Source organism: Rana temporaria, chromosome 3 (assembly GCF_905171775.1).
Source record: "Rana temporaria chromosome 3, aRanTem1.1, whole genome shotgun sequence".
Lineage (NCBI taxonomy): Eukaryota > Metazoa > Chordata > Amphibia > Anura > Ranidae > Rana > Rana temporaria.
The window spans coordinates 425327414-425345608 of record NC_053491.1 but is presented as its reverse complement, the minus strand read 5'-3'; the positions used below and the strand labels follow the sequence as shown (position 1 = coordinate 425345608).

At 42.6% G+C, this 18195-nt stretch overlaps 1 protein-coding gene across 1 annotated transcript in view; it reads left to right on the top strand.

Annotated features, from left to right (window-relative positions):
• The window catches only part of ADAM9 (ADAM metallopeptidase domain 9), a 159569-nt gene extending 151890 nt beyond the window's left edge, over positions 1 to 7679 (top strand). Inside the window, exons 20-22 of the mRNA XM_040346239.1 lie at positions 537 to 825; positions 2272 to 2339; positions 6688 to 7679. Coding sequence (XP_040202173.1) covers positions 537 to 825; positions 2272 to 2339; positions 6688 to 6763 — 433 coding nt within the window. The 3' untranslated portion in view covers positions 6764 to 7679. The remainder of the gene's footprint in view (positions 1 to 536; positions 826 to 2271; positions 2340 to 6687) is intronic.
• Positions 7680 to 18195: the final 10516 nt, after the last annotated feature.

Genomic DNA, 18195 nt, shown 5'->3' with positions numbered 1-18195 from the left:
TTATGATCATGCTCTCAGTAAAGCTGTTCTACAGGACTGAGGCATGCTGGTAGTGGGGGGGGGGGGGGGGGGGTTTGAGGTTATCCTTAGCTGGCTGTGTCTGTTTCTCCTGTAGGTGACAGTAAAAAGGTTAACAACTTAATGTGTCCCTCATTGGACTCCAAGAAAGGGAGTTTATAGTCCGTACAAAACATCCTATCATATTGCAGCTTGCCAGTCCCTAGATGTGATGTCTGCATGCGCTTTTTCCATTTTTGAGCAAAGAACACTTCTGCAAGTACAGAAATATATATTTGGATCTTGCCAAACTTCCCATGTGTTTGTTACTTGTTTTGAATTGAACTGAAATTGTAAACATTGTTATCTTTAAAAGCTATCTTCTGTAAACGACTAATTCCCTCGCCCTAATGTAATGGAGATGGAGAGGAGTCCAAACCTTTACAGAAGTTCTGATACTTCTCCAGTCTGTCCAACACGAAAAAAAGGTTTTGATTGAAGTTGCACTTCAAATTCTGAAAATTGTGTTAATTTTTCAGAGCGAAACTGGATGGAGAAAGACCAGCACCACGTAAGACTCCTGATAGAAGCGATCCTCCGACTGGTCCTTCAAGAAACCCACCACAGAAAAATGGAGGGAATGGCCCCCCAACAGGTCAGATAAAGAATAATCCACACGGACAACCTTTAAGGATACCTCCAATGTCTGGGCCCCCAAGGAATCAACAAAATGTTCCTCCAGGTGGTGGACAAACCTATAGTGCCCCTCCGAGAAATGTGCCGCCGATGGGACCCAACAGAAACATCCACCAACCAACTCATGAACCTGTAAGTGGCCTTGTATGAGCGAGACAGATATTTTAATTTAAGTCCTATATGTTTTGGTTAATAAGGCTGAGGGAAAGGGTTGTTTTACTTAAAGCGGGAGTTCACCCATAAAAAAATTTTTACCCTTAGATTGATGCTCATTTTGTCTACGGTAATCGGCTAGTTGTTTTAAAATCGAAACCGTACTTACCGTTTTAGAGAGCCATCTTCTCCGCCGCTTCCGGGTATGGTCTTTGGGACTGGGCGTTCCTATTTTTATTGACAGTCTTCCGACAGGCTTCCAACGGTCGCATCCATCGCGTCACGAGTAGCCGAAAGAAGCCGAACGTCAGTGCGGCTCTATACTGCGCCTGAGCACGGACGTTCGGCTACTTTCAGAAAATCGTGATGCAATGGAAGGCGACCGTCGGAAGCCTGTCGGAAGACTGTCAATCAAAATAGGAATGCCCAGTCCCGCAGCCCATACCCGTAAGCGGCGGAGAAGATGCATCTCTAAAACGTTAAGTACAGCTTCGATTTAAAAAAAACTAGCCGATTCCCCTAGACAAAATGAGCATCAATCTAAGGGTAAAATTTTTTATTTGCGGGTGAACCTCCACTTTAATTGATGATTCCCTTCAGCATGTCAGCCTGTCTCAGGAATTGAGTACCAAAAAATTTCTTAATCAGCAATGGTTTTGCACAGAGCAGCACCAGTCCTCCTTTTCTCAGGTCCCCCGTCAGCACATCTGGCATATTACCCCCCCCCCCCCTGCCGAGTGCCTCCATAGCAAGCTGCTTTTTATGAGGGCACTTGTGTGTGCTTGCTCTTGAGCCCTGTGTGTTCATTGACCTCCTCACTGGTTGTGTCGGAGCCAATGAGTTTAGAGAGAGTGGAGAAAGCCTCTGCTCTCATGCATATGGCTGGATCGTGATTGTTGTGCTTAGGGATGTATCAGGGGAGGTAGTGGCTGTCACCTTTTAAAGTAGAGCGGTGATAACAGACATTCTAGCCCTTTCTTACTCTGTTTTCATTGTTTTTCCATTGTAGAGATGTCCCATTTTCTCCTGTACTGACAGGAAGTAAAAAGCTGAATGTGTATCTCAGGGCCAACAAAGCACTTCTTATGTTATTAAGCAGAAGCTGCTGGACTCTCAAGAACAGATACCCCCCAAGGTATCACAAAATATAAAACAAAAGGAAAAGTGATCGACATATGATAAACAGTCCGTTCAATAATAGTGCTGTTCCTGTTTCCCTTTTGTTTTCATTTGGTAACAGATATCTGGCAGAGGCTCTAACCCTTCCCAGCTGTATGTAAAACGAAATACAAAGTGTTGTCCGTAGTTGGACTTTAAAGCTCTATCTGATAATCCAATCTATTTTGTCTGTACAGCTCTGTATTAGGAAACCTCTCTAGAGATTAAGAAATCTTACATAAAAATGTTTGTTTTGTTCCTTTGCAGTCATATCCACAGAATAACTATCCTGTCCCTACATATGTGGGAAGACAGCCTCAACACACACCATCCCGGTAAGTGTGGTCAACTTTTTTTTATTTTTTATTAATTATTATTAAAGTGGGCAAAAACAAATAACTTTTTTTTTTTTTTTTTTTGCATAGGGTAATGCATTCGTATACAAATGTTGCTTTTGTAAGACCTCATTGGTCACATGTGTCATATAGCTGATGCAAGGGTCCAGAGTATAGGCTGATATAAAGGCCAATACAGATGGAGAAGGTCTTTGCTGGTCCTATTCAAACTTCGGAAGGTTTATTAGAATCAGTAGGCACACACCAGCATAGGCGTGCACACATGGTGTGCTGGGTGTGCCTGGGCACACCCTAATCACCCAATGCTTATTAGCATTATCCAGGGGCGGAACCAGGTGGGTGGTTGTAGGTGCCAGTAGCCAGTGCAAATGCCTTCATTATATTAAAGGTTGGGTTCAACTTTAGGAACACATTACACCAGAGCTTCCTTCCTGTGACAGCAGGTGGCATTGATGTGTGTTTAAACTTTGGGGTGCACACCCTAATGCAGGCATGTCCAAAGTCTGGCCCGCGTTCCGGTTTGATGTGGCCCCCATTTGGGATTTACATATACATTCTAATGTGGCCCCCCCAAGTACATTCCCATGTTATTTTATTTTTTTATACATTTTCAGCATGACAAATCCCGAGCGCCGCTCTCATTGTTAGGATGTGTAGCAGGGCGTGTAGCTGGGCGTGTTCACAAATCTATTTGCCAGAGCCGCTATGAAGCTGACAGCGCGCAGAGCCAATCACAGGCACTGTGCAATAAACTTTGTATAAAATATTTACTTTGCATTTCATTTTAATGGTTCAAAGAAAGTCAGGTAAAATGGCCGGCTCTCACACATGTTCACTTGATGAAATCTGGCCATCTTTGAAAAAAGTTTGGACACCCCTGCCCTAATACAATAGGCTGCGCACACCTATGCACACCAGCATTAGGCAAATGTGGCCTTGAAGCCTTGTGTGAAACCTCATTTATAGCACTCAGTGGAAAACCGCTGATGTTTACTTATTCTAGTGCTTGGATGTGACCAGCATGGACTTTCTCTGTTCGTTTTTCACAACTAGGCAAAGCTGTTTTCTCATAGCACATACCAGGGTGGATGGAAGCAGGCAGGATCTGCTCTCTGATATGAAATATGTTAGAAGTCTGACATTAGCAAGAGGTGGCAAAGGTATTGCGAGAGTGACATAGCCCGGAAGACCAACTGATGGATTCCTAGTGCCAGGCTTAGTTCTATTACCTGCTTGATGTGTTGACCCTTTAGAGTGATGGCTAATGGCTAAACCAAATTTAACCAGACCAATCCTTTCCTTTCTTCCCCAAATTCTTAAGCCAGGAAGTCTTTGCATAGGTCTTGGTGTTTTCATAACCCTGTTTATCTCCTGATCTGTCTAGTATTAAGCTGAATTGTGCATCAGTTACCTAATCTCTTGTTGGCCAAGCTGAGGAGAGCTTTATCAGGGGTTGTTGGGGCTGGACGAGTCCAGCAAAACCTTTAGCAGGCCCCCGCTGTGATGGTGTGTCCAAGTTCTCAGGCCATTTACCATTCAATTAAAAATGGCACCTCCCATCAGATCTGTACCAGCCATGAAGTCGCAGAGAAAACTTAGCTTTGTTTTCTCCAGGACTCCACCATTTCACTGCAGGACCCCAGGTGCCAACCAGCGAGTCCAACACCGGCCCAAATAATTAAGAGGCAAATCTTTAGTTCAGTTCCGTATGCTTTTTTTTCTGCACAAATTGCATGCACAGAGTTTTCCATGTATTCCAATGGCTCTAGTTCACACCATGCAGTCCGTTTCTGCACCGGAAACTGACTGCATGGTGTGAACTAGAGCCATTGGAATTAGGACTGTTACTGATTAAAATTTTCGTTCGATTTTTTTTTTTTAAATCGATTAATCGACTAATTTCGATTTAATTATAACGCACATACAGATCCAACTACTTTTAGCTGATCTCCTTGCATTGCAACTCTGCATTAGTCAGTGGTAAATGTGGTATACACTATTACACTATATACAATCACCTGACACTAGTTAGTTTCCACAATCCATATTTTTATAGTTCACACAAATAAGTTTTAAATTCAAACTGTAGCACTGACATAAGTTATTTTTTCTTATTAAACTTTAAGAAAAACATAGCAAATTAGTTTAACTTTAATTATAAAACATTTCTAGTATATTGACTGTCAGTCACTTTATAGTAGGCATCACTTTAGCCAGTCAGGCAGACATACCAGAGTGTTTACTTTTTCTGGAAGCAGATATGATCGCATTTTATTGACAATATACCCTGAAGAACTGAACAGTCTTTCGCACAGAACAGATGTTGCCGATACACAAAGAATTGTCTGCACAAAACTGCTTAGGACAGGAAAACAATGGTTATTTTTGCCCCCTTCCCCTGATGGAGCCTGATGCATCCTCCTGCTCCACAGATGCAAAAGTACCTCAATCCAATGGGTGCAGTTTGCTTGCATCCAGCAGCGTAAGTCTCACTGTCCAGGCTGTCCGGTGACGTCAAGAATTTTGAACGATCAAAAGAATTTTGATCGATCAAAATAATTAAAGATTAATCGAGGAATTAATCTTTAATTTCCCCAGCCCAAATTGGAATACATGGAAAACACTGTGCATGCATTTTTAGTGCAGAAAAAATGCACACAGAACTGCATTGCATCTGGTGTGAACTGGCCTTTAAAGCATCTGTCCAGGAGACAAGCAGTAGTTTTGTCATTAGAATTAGTGGGGCTGCAATTGCAGCACACATGGCTAGTGATGAGGTTATTAGAAAGTGTGATTGGCTGTTTAAGCACAGGAAGACCTTATTGTGAGAATGGAATGGGCAGCTAACTGAATGGTGAGCAACTGAATCTTTAAACATATTATTGTGGTTTTGATTTATGTAGAAGTATTGCTTGACTTTCTAGTCATTGTTTTCCCTTAGATGGTTGGGGGCTTGGCAGCTTTTGATGGCTCTAGTTCACTTCACATCCATAATTACTATATTGAAATTCCTTAGCCCAGTGCTAAGAATACCATAAGCACCCTATTGGGAAAACTAGCTGCTCCCACCCAAAGATCATCCGGAATCCATTGTGAATTTGACCTGCTGTAGACCTGCTTCTATGCTACATCAACTTGCCTTTTGTATTTCTATTGATTTATATAGGTGGATAAGCAGTTCTAATGCCACCTTAAAAATGTTTTAGGTAGGCAAATTAGCCAGTAAGGTACAGTTAAGTTAATTAACCACTTCAGACCCGAGCCTGATTTTTAGACTTGGTGTTTACAAGTTAAAAACAATTTTTTTTTCTAGAAAATTTCTTGAATCCCCCAAACATTATGTATTTTATTTATTTCTAACACTCTAGAGAATAAAATGGCGGTCATTGCAATACTTTTTGTCACACCATATTTGTGCAGCGGTCTTACAAGTAGGGTTGTCCAGATACCGATACCAGTATCGGTATCGGTACCGATACCGAGTATTTGCGGGAGTACTCGTACTCGCGCAAATACCCCCGATACCTAAATAGAATACTTGTCCCCCCCCCCCCCCGCCGCTGCCGCCGCATCGAAAGCCGCCGCATCGCACCGCCGCATCGAAAGCCGTCGCATGGGTTAAACGCCGTGCGGGAACATCACAGCTTTCATTTGAATAGCTGTAGTGTTCCCGCGCGTATAGACACTCCCCCTTGCTCGGGATTGGATGGGTGATCGTGATCTGTCCAATCCCGAGCAAGGGGGAGTGTCTATACACGCGGGCAAAACAGCTATTCAAATGAATGCTGTGATTTTCTCCATGCGCCGGCTTTCGGCGGCAAAGGTATGGAGGGACATGGCTGGAGGGACATGGCTGGAGGGACATGGCTGCATATGTGAGGGACATGGCTAGAGGGACATGGCTGCATATGTGAGGGACATGGCTGCATTTGGGGACACATTTAAAAAAAGTATCGGTATTCGGTATCGGCGACTACTTGAAAAAAAGTATCGGTACTTGTACTCGGTCCTAAAAAAGTGGTATCGGGACAACCCTACTTACAAGCGCACTTTTTTTTGGAAAAAATAAAAAAAAATCCACCATTATCGTTCACTGCAGTCTGAAGAGATGGATACCTCGGTTATGGCAGCAGCTGCTGCCATTACCAAGGAATTTATCTTCAAAGTGCCGACGTATATAGTCGTGCAGCGGTCGGTAAGTGGTTAAAGTATTTAAATTTGGTCTGAGCAATTAACCATTGACCTTGGGTCACTAAAGGGATATTTTCAACTCTGTCTATGTTATTAGCCAATTGGTAATGTGTTTTTTCTTCTGTTTTCTTTACAGGCCCCCACCCCCTTCTCAAAGAGAACCTCAACCTAACATCACCCCAGCACGCCCACCCCCTGCCCCACCAGTATAACGCCTGCCCTATGACTCCAGTTAGAATTTTATCATGTGACTTTTTAAACTGACTTAGGTACACACGTGTTTCTGAATGGCACAGACGTTATCAACTGAGAAAATAGAACAAAGAATGTCTTCAAAAAGTATGAACTGATCTTAATATCCACAGTTTGTGGTGCCCTTCCCTCAGCATAGACCTCCTAGCCATTTATGAGCAAGATGCCATAGTCAGGGCAAATGGCAAACAATGCTCCTGAACAAAAGTACGGTATGGAAAATCATTTTACAATCTACGCTTGCAGGCGACCATGGAGCTTTTCTACATGTGCAGGTCCCTGCAACCAATCTGCCTATACCATACATGGCATGGACATTTTATGGAGATCAAGAGTGAGCTAATGGAACCTGAAGTCATAATAATTTGTTTCCTGTAATTCCTCCGAAAGCTTAAGAATCGCCTCTTCTTTGGGACATAACAGGGAGAGATTTATAGTTCTAGCAATGCTTAGTCAAGACCAACCACTGGAAAGCATTCAGAGGTAAATCATTCACCTTTGAGGAGCCTTTTTATACTGTGAGAGATTTCTCTATCAATACTTCACCGGGTCATTCACTGAGTAAACAATGTTTCTTTCTGATTTTCCCTAACGAATGACGATTTATAGTTTTATAGGAATGTATGGCTTATGAACACTTTGTTATCGTTTCTCCAGTACTTGGCAAAAAGCTGTCCTGTAAAATATTCCATCACTGAATTCCCGGCAGCACAAGGTGGATATACATGGGGAACGAACGGTTCCTCTTTCAAAAAGTTTGTAACACAGAGCTCACACTGGTAAAATCTGACCATTCTGAGGACTTGTACTTCAGTATTAATGGAAGCCTCTTCTTTTCATGTTGGTGTGTACTTGATCTTAAAGCCTAATTTAAATCAAACATTTCTAAACACATTCTAGGTGCATCAAAATGAAAGTTTATTTTCTTTAATTAGCAGCCACATCTTGAGTAGAAAAGCCCATCTCCTGCCAGCATGTTGAAGAGAAGGACCCTTGCTCTCAATGTGGAAGCACTGGTCTCTCTGCAGATGTCCGATGTACAGTTCTGCATTTAGCATAGCTCATCCTCTCTTCTGATTGCAGTATTCTAGCTATTATTCAGCAGGGGGTGTGTTGGATCTCTGCAGAGAGACTACTTCTATCACACACAAAGCAAGGGTCCTCGTCTCCAACGTACTGGTGCTTTTCTAGAGAAGGATTGCCGCTCTAAGCCCCAGTCCGCTAAAGCACATGCCCTTTTAGGAACTTACAGGTGCTGGCTCTGCAACGAACTAGGAAGGAAGAAAAAATCCTGGACTGCTGCACACAGTTGAAGGCATCTTTATTGAAATCTTGTGTAGCAGATGAAATCCAATACAGTCACTTCATGTTACAGAAAACAGGAAAAGCTTCTGACGCATTTCACACCTATGAAGGTGCGTAATCATAGCTATGATTAAAGTGGTTGTAAACCCTTACAGACCACTTTTACCTACAGGTAAGCCTAGATTAAGACTTACCTGTAGGTACAAGAAATATCTCCTAAACCTACACGGTTTAGGAGATATTTGAAGAAAAGTCTGCACCGATGTCTACGGCGTATGCTATGCATACTAGCTCATTATGTCTTTCTCTTGCAGGGTGTTTTTTTTTTTGTGAGGGTTTACTTCCTCTTTAAGCATCTTCGTAGGTGTGAAACGCATCAGCAGCTTTTCCTGTTGTCTGTAACATGAAGTGATTGTATTGGATTTCATCTGCTAGGAGAAGAAACAAGAAAACAAGCCTTCGCACACCCTTTATTTTGATGTACATAGAATGTATTTATCTGATTTAAAATGAAGATTCTGTTAATGCCGCGTACACACAACCATTTTTCATGACGAGAAAAATGCCATTTTTTAAATTGGTCATTAAAAACGATCGTGTTTAGGCTCCAGAGCATTTTTCTCGACGAGAAAAATGGGCATTAAAAAAGAAAATTCTCGACGTCTTTCACGTCGTCTTTTTTGCCGTCGTGAAAAATGGTCGTGTGTAGGCTTTAACGACGGGGGGAAAAAACACGCTTGCTCAGAAGCAAGTTAGAAGGGAAAATTGCATAATCGGCCCAAAGGGTGGCATCATTCGAATGGAACTTCGCCTTTATTGTGCCTTTTGTACATCACTGCGCTTTGCTCGAGCATTTTTTTCCACGATCGTGTGTATGCAAGGCAGGCTTGACAAGAATCACGTTGAGAAAAACTTTGGTTTTTTTCATGACATTAAAAACGGTTGTGTGTACGCGGCATAAGGCTTTGCGTGTGTTGCAACACAGAAATCGCAATAACTTTAGTAAGCACAAGAAGCAATTCTTGGTAAACAACCAGACTTTTGCAATGTGGATCATAGAGATCAGCTTTTGTTATTGAGATGTAAGGTCTTTGCCCTTGCAGTGTTGTAAATTTTAACGCCAGCTATTTGTTATAGTTTTGGATAGAGTGAAGGAAAGTTGAGAACCTTTGACAGGTTTTTTTTATTGCGTTTGTGTTCTAGTTGGAAAGATTTCTCCACGATTCCTGCCCTGGTGACACCTTGTGCTCACATTCAGTCCTCTGACCTTTACTGTGATGCGTTTACAAAAAAAAAAATCCTACATGCTGCATCTTTGATGGTGTTCCTGGCAAAAGGCCCTGCAGTTGCAGTGCTTGAACAGTGTAGATATGTGAATTGAATGTAGCCTCACACGCCAAAACAAGAGGAGAGGGACGATATCTCGCACAGTCCACGTGCAGAGCCCGCCAGGAAGTCTGCACGGCGCTGCGCTAATCACAGGCAGCGAGACATATTCCCGATGCTCGAGGTCTCTGCAGAGATCAGGAAATGTCTCCCTGCCTGTGGTTAGCGCAGCGCTGTGCAGACTTCTTGGCGGGCTCACCGGAGCTCATACGTCCTGGAGAGATTCCCCTCACTTCCTGTCCGATTGAGAAGGGCCAGGAAGTGAAAGCTCCATAGCTCAGCCGCAGGCAAAATAGTTACCGAGCACAGTGGTCATCAACCCTGTCCTCGGGGCCCACTAACAGGCCAGGTTTGCAAGATAACTGAAATACATCACAGGTGATATCATTTGCTGCTCAGCGATTGCAGTATTCTGGTCTGCATCTCCCCAAGGTAATGCATAAAACCTGGCCTGTTAGTGGGCCCTGAGGACAGGGTTGATGACCACTGACCTAACAGGTTCCAACTCTTCCCCAATCTATCCTAAATTAGCTGATTTTGAGTTTTAACGTAATAACAAGGCCTCATAGGTAGAGGATTGGGAAGCACATACATTGTTTTATCCTTGATAATTACCGGTAGTAAATTTTGTTTCTAGCTGTGACCCCCCTCCTCTATCACCAAATTTTGCAGTTTTTAGCAGGAGGGGGTCGTCGCCCATTGAGGTGGGCTCCTGTCCTGTCTGTGTAGGCATGATTTCATCAGAGGACCCCAAATCTGAAGGAAAGGGTGTCAGTGCCAAGTGTCCTTTTTCTGTCAATGTTGGAATGGCCTTGGACTTTACAGGTTTGCCTGTGTGCACAATGGATAGAAAGCATCATAAGCAATATGTCTGTTGCCCATTACAAGCAACTTTTTTTTTTGTTTTTTTAGAAAAAGGTTCAGCCTGAAAAACTGTGGCTATAATTCTCTTTTTTTCAGTATTTCACATGTGGAATTTCTTGAAAGCAAAATGAGGTTCAGAACTTGTGGTTGATGAGATTATTTTACAATGTAGTAAGAATAATATGTAGTCAATTTTACATAATTCAGAGTTTTCTCTATTTTAAACTTCAGATGTATTTTACTCTGCTCTGTTATACACTCTATGAGAATTATTTTCTTCAATAATAATATACTTGAAGTAGCACATAAATGAAAATGTTTGTTTTTAAAGAATGTATGTTTTGAAATTCACCCATAACCGTTTAACATCTTGAGTCTCTCTTGTTTGTGAAATTCGTTTTTCATTTCAGTTAGGAGGAAATCAGATTTGTTTTAATGGTACATAGTTTTGATGGCCTAATAACTGCAGTTTTGAGTTAAAATTTTAATATATTATGTGTTGAGATACAGTATTGCAATTCGGCCACAAGGTGGCAGTATCCCACATTGTGCAAATGACAGTATACTGACCTAAAGGAAAAACTGTTTGTGACCAGCCTCTCCTCCAATCACAAATTACTACAATAACCACTCCATGCAATACTGCAAGCTACACAGCATTTTATGAGTGGCCTGTAAACATAAATACCATAGTGTCCAGAGTATAATGGCATTTGCTCTCCACTCTAAAGATTTTTTTGGTATCCCACATATATAAAATATATTTACCTTTACTATGGCACATATTTATTGATACAAGATTGAATTTAGAGTAAGGTTTAGTAGGATTTATTGAGATTTTTTTTTTTCTTTTATACGTGGTACAGGTATCTAGACGTTTGGTGTACAAAACCAATACAATACATTTTGTGGTTTCAGAGGAATGATATAAAGAATAACTCTCATTGAGACTGCACTTCAAGGGGCTAGGCAATGTACAGACACCTAGCTGATAAAAAACTACCACTCCCAGCATGCCCTTGTACCCAGACAGCTGTAAAGTACAGAACTAACTAGCTGTCATCTATAGAATAATAACTTCCAACTGCCCAGTTATATTTTACACGTTCTCTTCGTTCCTAGTAACAGTATGCGTTTTCTCATGCTCCAGCATAATATTGCATGTAGTAGTTACATGGTGTGTGTGTTCCGGTGATATTGTACACTGTATCAATGTACAATGCTGGGAATAATTACACTGTATGTGCCAAGTGTGCTCATCACTTTCAAATAGCGCACACGGCCATTCTGGTGTAGCTGACCCTAATGTCCATGTGACCGATGAACTATTCCCCCCTATCAGGGAACTGATAATCTGCATATTCGCCAACCCCAGAAAGCACTGTATTGTGAGTACTCGAGGCCTACAATAGGACCCATCTAAAAAGCTAGTGATCCATTGCCATATTGCCCATAGCCACCTAATCTGGTAGTTTTCTAGTGCTTGTTAGAAATAAGAGTATCTAATTGGTTGCTCTAAAAAACATTGTCATGCTACCTTTAAAAAATATATTTTAAGGTTAATTTAAAGTCTTTTTTTTAGGCCCCTTTCACATTGACGGACCGTTCGTCCATTTATTACAAGTCCGTTTAGGGACTTGTAATGCATCCCTATGGGATCGCGTCCGTTAGCGGATGGAGCATCGGACGGAAGAAAACCCTATTTTTCTTCTGTCCGGCGGAACGGATCGGATGAAGACGGACAGACGGTTCGTCTTCATCTGATTCCCCATAGGGGAGAGCGGAGGAGAGACAGGCCGGCCCCGCTGAGCCAACGGACACACACGGAGCGGACACAAAAACGGTGCGCTCCGCGTGAAAGCTGCCTTAAGCTTTTTTTGAAAAAAAAGAAGAAATCACTCCACCAGATCTAAAATGTAAAGCTGAACTCCAGACACAAACAAATGTATAATGTATCCTCCAATGCAGCTATTAACGCCCCTTGCTATACTTGAGGCTTTCCTCTGCTTGCCCCAGTTTTCAGCAATCCCAATTCAAAAGCAGCATTGCCAGCCTTACAGAGGGTATCGTCCTGTATAGACAACCAGTCACCCCAGCCAGCTCTGTATAGGCTGAGAGATAGTTTGCATCAATGCCCCCTGTTTTTTTCTTTCAGTGTTAATATCACTTTGCTGCTCAATCACTTGCTTATTGGGTACATATACCCCCTTCCTGCCCAGGCGAAATTTCAGCTTTCAGCACTGTCACGCTTTGAATGACAATTGCGCGGTCGTGCGATGTGGCTCTCAAACAAAATTGACATCCTTTTTTTCCCACAAATAGAGCTTTCTTTTGGCGGTATTTGATCACCTGCGGTTTTTATTTTTTTTGCGCTATAAACAAAAAAAGAGCGACAATTTTGAAAAAAAAACTATTTTTTGCTTTAATAAATATCCCAATTAAAAAAATAAAATAAAAAAAAATTTTCCTCAGTTTAGGCCGATACATATTCTACATATTTTTGGTAAAAAAAAAAAAACGTAATAATCGTATAGTGATTGGTTTGCGCAAAAGTTATAGCGTCTAGAAAATAGGGGATAGAATTATGCCTTTTTGTTTTTATAATTTTTTTACTAGTAATGGCGGTTATCTGTGATTTTTGTCAGGACTGCGATATTACGGCGGACACATCGGACACCTTTGACACATTTTTGGGACCATTCAAATTTATACAGCGAACAGTGCTTTAAAACTGCACCAATTACTGTAGAAATGTGACTGGCAGGGAAGGGGTTAACACTAGGGGGCGATCAATGGGTTAAATGGGTGCCCTGCTAGGTGATTCTTACTGTGGGGGGAGGGGACTGACTGGGGGAGGTGACTGATGGGTGTCCCTATGTACAAGGGACACACCATCGGTCTCCTCTCCCTGACAGGATGTGGATCTCTGTGTTTACACTCTCTGTGATGCTGGGAGAGATCTGTGAATGAAGAAACTTCAAGTCCCATCTACCACCACGGCAGACAGCTTGTTGTACTCTAAGGCCCCATACTCACGAGCAAACATGTCTGCTGAAACTGGCCCGCAGGCCAGTTTCAGCAGACATGTTTGGTCGTGTGTGGGCGCGAGCGGGCCGAATTCCAGCAAACATTTGCCCGCCGGGCCTTTTCCCAGCAGACAAATATTCCTGGACTTGTTTTAAAACAGCCCGCTGGAATTCAGCCCGCTCGGACATGTACGGTCGTCAGTACAGACCTACCGTACATGTCCAGGCGCCCGCCGTCCCTCGCATGCGTCGAATGACTTCGACGCATGCGTGGAAGCATTTTAAAGGCGGGCCGCGTCATTGTCGCGGCGACACCGCGTCATCGACGCGGCGACACCGTGGACACGCCCCGCGTATTGTTTACGCGCGGACTTCTGTACGATGGTGTGTACAACCATCGTACAGAAGCCCTCTGGCAGACATGTATGGTGAAAACGGTCCGACGGACCGCTTTCACCATACATGTTTGTCCATGTGTACCCGGCCTAAGGGACTACGAGTATGCCAATCAGCATGCTCGTAGTCCATTGGATCTTCCTCCAGCTTTCTAACTAAAAGCCCATGCAAAGGTAAAGGGAGAAAGCAGAGGGAGAGTCGGCATGAGCCTGACATTGCACCCACGATCCACTGATCACAGATGCTTTGCAGGCTCCTATGTAAAAAACTAAAAAAATAATAATAAATGCACTTTTTATACCTGCAAAGATATATGCATTTATTATTTTTTGCTTAAAGGTTAACATAGCCTTTAACCACTTCCCGCCCCGTCAATAGACAATTGACGTCCAGGAAGTGGTTGTGAAATCCTGACTGGACGTCTATTGACGACCTGCAGGATTTCATGCTGGCGCGCGCCCGTGGGGGCGCACAGCACGGCGATCGGTGATGCGGGGTGTCAGTCTGACACCCTGCATCTCCGATCTCGGTAAAGAGCCTCCGGCGGAGGCTCTTTACCACGTGATCAGCCGTGTCCAATCATGGCTGATCACGATGTAAACAGGAAGAGCCGTTGATGGCTCTTCCTCACTCGTGTCTGACAGACGCGAGTAGAGGAGAGCCTATTGGCGGCTCTCCTGACGGGGGGTTTGCGCTGATTGTTTATCAGCGCAGCCCCCCCTCGGGTGCCCACACTGGACCACCAGGGAAGCTCACACTGGACCACCAGAGAAGGGGGCGGTAAAAAAATAAGTAAATGAGAAAGATGCCAATCAGTGCCCACAAATGGGCACTGACTGGCAAGATGGGCACTGGGATAAACAAGTGATGCCCAGCAATGCCCTCAGTGCCACCCCTCAGTTCCCATCCATGCCCAGTGCCCACCTATCAGTGCCATCCATGAGTGCCCATCAGTGTCGCCTATGCATGCCCAGTGCTGCCTATGAGTGCCCATCAGTGCCGCCTATGAGTGCCCATTAGTGCCGCATACCAGCGCTGCCTATCAGTGCCGCCTCACCGGTGCCCATCAGTGCCGCCATAGTGCCCGTAATCGAAGAAGAAAACTTCCTTATTCACAAAAAAAAAATAACAGAAACAAATAAACTTTATTTTTTTTCAAAATTTTCGGTCTTTTTTTAGTTGTTGCGCAAAAAATAAAAATCGCAGAGGTGATCAAATACCACCAAAAGAAAGCTCTATTTGTGGGAACAAAATGATAAAAAAAATTTGGGTACAGTGTAGCACGACCGCGCAATTGTCATTCAAAGTGCGACAGTGCTGAAAGCTGAAAATTGGCCTGGGCAGGAAGGTGCGTAAGTGCCTGGTATGGAAGTGGTTAAGGAAATACATGAACTGTACTGCATTGTGATGCCATTCATTTTAAATGGCACCCTGAGATCTGCATTTTAGCGCACTGCAAAGCACAGATAAGAATCATTTTTGGCAAGCTTAAAAAGTGCAGATCCTTTTAAAGGCTTAAAAAGGTGCTTTGGCAGCTTCACTTCAGGGTCTATTCAGAAATGCTTTCACACAAGATTCACACATTTTTTAACTAAATTTAAAATGTGTAACTATTATGTGAAAACATTTTATAAATGAACGCCTTGGTCATTCATCCAATCACACCGTTTCATGGACAAATCGGAACGAATCGGAACATACCTGACTTTGAGTGATGCTCTTCACAACTTTAGCATTATGAAACGCAATGATTTTTTTAAAATGAATTGATTTTGATTATAAAACCATTTGTTGCTTTTACATTTTTATTTTAATCAGTGATATATAACATGACCCGCAGCTGTTTGCAGTTTTCTGTTTGCAATGTTTGTATTGACTTGGACACAATTGCTGTCATATCTACTGCTGCGTAATGTCTGACAGCCAATTATACAATGTAAACATATGAAATGTAATTTCTTCTTTATCTCCACAGAAATTACAACATGTCCAGAAATCTTTTCTGTCCCGGGGCTGTTTATGACATTCTAGTTTTCATAGCAGCTGAAACTTGATTGTCAGTTTATTGTAGCAGATCAAGTTAAAGTGAAATGAAACCCTCAGAGTATAAAGCTTCTTTATCTTTTAAGCCTTGCCTGTGTTCCCGTTTAAGCTGGTGACATGACCGCTGCCCCAGGTTTTCTCTTTCAGGGTGGCTCCTTTCTCTTAAAGCATCCTATGGAGCCACCCGTGCATGCAGAGTTCTGTCTCTACACTGTGGGCATCAATAGAAATGCACAACCCAACAGCTTAGGATGGCAAAGAACTCCCTTGCTCCTCCATTCTCACAAACTATCTTGAGACTATACTGTCCTCCTTTTTTTTTAACCCTTTCTGTGTAGACTAGAAAATTAGGGAAGCAGCACTGAGAGAGCAGGAGCCAGCAGCATGGAAAGCTGTAAACTGCAAGTTCTGGAGTCAATTTTTTAAGAAATGGTTTAGTTTCTGAAGGTTTGATACTATTTCGAATGTCGTTGCGGGAGATCACAAAACCCTGCTTTGTAGGATATTTTGTACAAAGAATGCCCCATTGCTTTGTCTGGTGAATGTGTTTCAGGAAAGTGAGATCAGATTTTGTATTATTTGCAGCATTAGACAGACTAGTTCTTATTTCTAAAAGTGAAAGGATATTTGTTCTTCGCTGTCTGCAGTCATGGAGGGGGGGATTTTTATTGACTGTAGATATAGTGATGCTGTGCCTTCTAGTAGCCAGTCAAACACAGAATTTGATGCGTTGTTGGATATTGAAGAAATTGGAGAAACAACATTATATATATATATATATATATATATATATATATATATATATATATATATATATTTTTTTTCCTGCCCTCTTACTGCAGTGCTCTGTACTGGCAGAGCTGAGTTACAGCCACGCCCCTCAGCACATGGCATAGAAGGCAGTGGGGCGTGTCTGACAAGGTCTACACCTATTAAAGTGCATTGGGTCATTTATTTTTTTAATCAACAAAATATTGTTTTATTGAATAGAACACAAGGCAGTACAAGTCTGTAAGTACAATCCATAAACGGCAATGGTGTTGCATCGGGTCATTTCTAGTGCCTATTGGACTGCTCAATCATATTTAAACACCCTATGTACATGGAGACACAATTGGAAATGAAAACTGTTAGCGGCATATCTGTTCTTATGACTTTATTTGGTCTTTATCGTGGAAATGGAAAGGCAAGAACCTCAGGCAGGTCCCTACTACTGTTTTTTAAATGGGCAGGATTCTCCTTACTACTTGTCCTGGCAGATCTTTTTGTTAGTGACGAAGAGTTGGTCAGTGATCGTGGAGACAGGAAGTGTTGTAAAGTTGGGCAATGATCATGGGGACAGGAAGTATCGTAGAGTTGGGCAATGATCATGGGGACAGGAAGTGCCGTAGAGTTGGGCAATGATCATGGGGACAGGAAGTATCGTAGAGTTGGGCAATGATCATGGGGACAGGAAGTGCCGTAGAGTTGGGCAATGATCATGGGGACAGGAAGTGCCGTAGTGTTGAGCAATGATCATGGGGACAGGAAGTGCCGTAGAGTTGGACAATGATCATGGGGACAGGAAGTGCCGTAGAGTTGGACAATGATCATGGGGACAGGAAGGGTCGTAGAGTTGGACAATGATCATGTGGACAGGTAGTGATGTAAAGTAGGACAATGTTCATGGGGACAGGAAGGGTCATAGAGTTGGGCAATGTTCATGGGGACAGGAAGGATCATAGAGTTGGGCAATGTTCATGGGGACAGGAAGGGTCGTAGAGTTGGACAATGATCATGGGGACAGGAAGTGCCGTAGAGTTGGACAATGATCATGTGGACAGGTAGTGATGTAAAGTAGGACAATGTTCATAGGGACAGGAAGTGGGAGAAAATCTCCCCAAAGAGTACACAGAAAAGCATGGCAGAAGTTTTAACCCCTTCCCACTCTGCCCCAAACTAATAAAGTCCTGAATTCTATTTTAGAATTTTACTTGGCTCATAGGGACCATGATCATTAGTTTTCTAGCTTCTTTCTGTAAGGTATAAAGACAATAGGATTTTAGCATTTGGAATTGGGTTTCTGTCCCCATGGACCTGGATGCTCTTATCTGCTGTCTGTCTCCAGAGCCATTAAAATACTTTTGATACTAGAATATTCTATGTAAAATTTAGACCAACGTGTTGCGCGACAAACAGAAGTACACACTTTTCTGTCGTATTTAGCCTTGCAGATTTCCAGGAAAGTACTCATGAAGGAAAGTAGGAATACTAACGTTGCCAAACGCACTCATTTATTTTTCTAGCAAGTAACCCTATTAAACAAATAATTCCATTGGAGCCAAGATACTGGTACATTGCAATAAGAGAAAACTGCAAAGTTCTGCTAAGGC